This window comes from Arachis ipaensis, chromosome B06 (genome assembly GCF_000816755.2).
Source record: "Arachis ipaensis cultivar K30076 chromosome B06, Araip1.1, whole genome shotgun sequence".
In the NCBI taxonomy this organism is placed as follows: Eukaryota; Viridiplantae; Streptophyta; class Magnoliopsida; order Fabales; family Fabaceae; genus Arachis; species Arachis ipaensis.
In genome coordinates this window covers 9,108,010-9,111,048 of record NC_029790.2, presented here as the reverse complement: position 1 = coordinate 9,111,048, position 3,039 = coordinate 9,108,010, and the positions used below count along the sequence as shown (strand labels likewise).

The window sequence follows — 3,039 nt, the reverse complement described above, 5'->3', positions numbered from 1 at the left end:
TCAACTCACTTATATATACCTTTTTTTAAAAGACCTGCTATATAAATCTAAAAAAATATCCACACATATAAATTTTATATATTGAATTCAGATTAATGACACCAAACATTTGCCAATACATTTGAACATTTTAACTGAAGTTGTATCAATCATGACACTAGCAAAAAGTGACATAATTTTATTCTATTTTATTAACATAAATTAGTTATTATAATTTACCGTTAATAACTAACTTTTTTTTTACTTNNCGTTTTACTAATTCATTAACACTTAAATTTAATTCAACCACGGCGATCTAAACACCTAAATTTAATTCAACTACGGCGAAAGGGTTTTAGGAGGTTTTGGGCAGAGCATTCAAAACGCACCCACCAATCTCTGCCCACCCACAATGTCAGCCGCCGCCAAGCAAATCCTAGCCGACCACCCTGAACCCAAATCTGAGCAGCTCCTCCCTCCGGATCTGCCAGCTCCGGAGACTCTCCCGTTGGATCAGCCTCACTTGGACCCTTCCAAACCCGAAGCAAAGCAAAATCTCGATCACCATGAAGAAAAGGAAGGGAAAGTAGAAGAAGCGGAAGAAGAAGGAGAGTGCGGATTCTGCTTGTTCATGAAAAGTGGCGGTTGCAGGGAATCGTTCATCGAGTGGGAGAAGTGCACTGAGGAAGCGGAGAAGAACAAAGAGGACATCGTTGAGAAGTGCCTCAATATCACTGCGGCGCTGAAGCAGTGTATGGAGGCTCATTTCGATTACTACGAACCCATCCTCCGCGCCGAGAAAGCCGCCGAGCAGCAAGCCATCGCGGAATTGAAGAAAGAAGCCATGGAGAAAGAGTCCAAGGAGCAAGATAGGGCTTCTTCTGATTCTGATCAAAAGTGAGATCTTGCTAATTCGAGATTTTTTTTTACTTTTACTTCAGCAATTGTTTTGCTTGTATTTTAGTGTGGAAAGAAGGAATTGATTACAGTTTAGTGGCTTAAGTTATTGGAGATGGAGAGTATAGCTGACCACAGAAAGAGGCATTTTTGAATTCACAATAAATTAGAATTTTCATGAATATGTTCTTACTCGGATTCACAGGTCTATGATATGATATTGATCGGTGATCTATCTCTGTTCAATAATTCAATTTGTATTAGAAGTAACAGTATGATGAACTGATTACAATTTTTGAACAAGTTATACATGATTCATGTCATGTTTTGCTCTAGTGGTTCCTCCTTATGTAGGTGGTAGTTGAATGTGAAGAATCTCTATATGTAAAGTGAAGATGTGGATCATCATCTTCTGACTCTGTTTAGTACAATTGAATTCAGGTGTATGACCGTATGAAATTTTTTGATGATCCATGTGTTTGCCTAAAGTTTATATAACCAAGTGTACTTGTCTTCATTCCACTCTTTTTGTTATCCTCATGAAGGAGCTTTCTAAATCTATATCTACTTTGCGTAGTTTATTGTGCCCTAGGATAGAAAATATTCTGTTTCTCAAATGGTTGTGGTGGAGAAGATTTGTTTCTTGATGATTCTGTTGTAGTGGGGTTTTGATGACTATAAGCGCTTGATTTAGTAGGGAGGAAGAAAACTGGAGGACAGGACCATTTTCCTTGTATGCAATGACCAACCATGCAAAAGATTCCAAAATTACATGCTATTTGTTTGAAAGTAATAAATCATGTTGAGATAATTTATAATTTAGTAGCTTTGTTCACCTGTGCTTTGAGTTTCATTTCATGTGCTCCCAATATCAACTGGAACTGATTTATTTTTGAGCTCCACGCTATTGCTATTTTCTTCTCCGTTTAGTTGAGATATCTTCTTTTTTGAAACCAAGGCTCGAGATGCCTTAGGCTCCGAATACATTTCCATCAAATCAGTGAATTGAGCAAACTAAAATGATTGTTTGATTTTTCTTTCCCACTGTAATCACTTGCATGTTACTTACGTTTCAAGTAAGTTAATGCTAAGACAAATCCAGAATAAAAAACTACTGCATTTATCTGAGTACTATTTATTACATTACTCAAAGCATTACAAATGCCAAGCAAGGATAAATCAATATAAGTTTCTTCTCCAAAGCTGCAAACATGTCCAGGCATCCATTAGAATTAGGGATGTTATTCTTGCTCATGGCTACTTCTCACTCCCTCAATTGTTGTTGGTATATTTTCCATTGAGGAGGTTGAACAGAATTAAAGTTTAGATGTAAATTTTCAACCAAATTATAACCAAGCACACACATCACACCTATCATGTGCCCAGGAAAAAACAGATAATCATGAACAAACAAAATGTAAATTACACATCACCACCAAATTTTAAGCCAATTAATTTGAAATTAAATCCACAATCTTTCAAATAAACAGGAACACTTCAAAATTGGCAATATTACATCATGCAGCCATATCTCAAGGCCAGTTATAAAAATGCCGAACTTAGAAATACTTGACTGGATGCAAAGACAGACCCACACTTCAAAACCCAAAAAGTATGCAGGAATATAGATCAATGACATAGTTATTCACCACCATAAATGCATTACATGCATTGACTAAGTAATGGCTCACTATACAATTGCATTATTAACCTCTCTTCCCCTTTCCTTCCCTTCCCCCACTCTTGTTTTATATTAACTCACAAAAGCATTTAATTTTTACAATACCTGAAAATGCCGTATCAAAACCATTGCTCTTTTCAGCCTTTTCTGCTGCCAATATTCATAAATGGTTTTGGATATAGGCATCGTTGCAACATCAGCCATCAGTTCTTTTTTTTTCCTGAAACATGGCAACCCATTTAGCAGCTGGATAATGCTTTTCCAACGGCACTCAATTTTATAAAAAAAAAAAAAATTAATACTGGCAATAATAGTATTTTTGTGAGATTTAAAAAAAATGTGAATGTTGCTTTTGATAGTAATTGGGCTAACACATACGTACGTGCATATTTGTTTAGGTGAGCCAGGCCACCTTAAACTCATGCAGTCAACATGTGAAATGAAAGAAATATATAATTTACATAGAGCAACACAGATAAATG

General features: G+C 36.0%; 1 protein-coding gene across 2 annotated transcripts in view; it reads left to right on the top strand.

Moving 5' to 3' along the window:
• The window catches only part of LOC107646076, a 22,424-nt gene continuing 19,670 nt past the window's right edge, over positions 286 to 3,039 (top strand). The window contains exon 1 of one of the 2 annotated variants that reach the window (XM_021103902.1): positions 286 to 835. In XM_021103902.1, coding sequence (XP_020959561.1) covers positions 392 to 835 — 444 coding nt within the window. In that variant the 5' untranslated portion in view covers positions 286 to 391. Of the gene's footprint in view, positions 1,730 to 3,039 lie in introns of those variants that run through there. The other variant, XM_016350267.2, reaches the window with a different exon arrangement.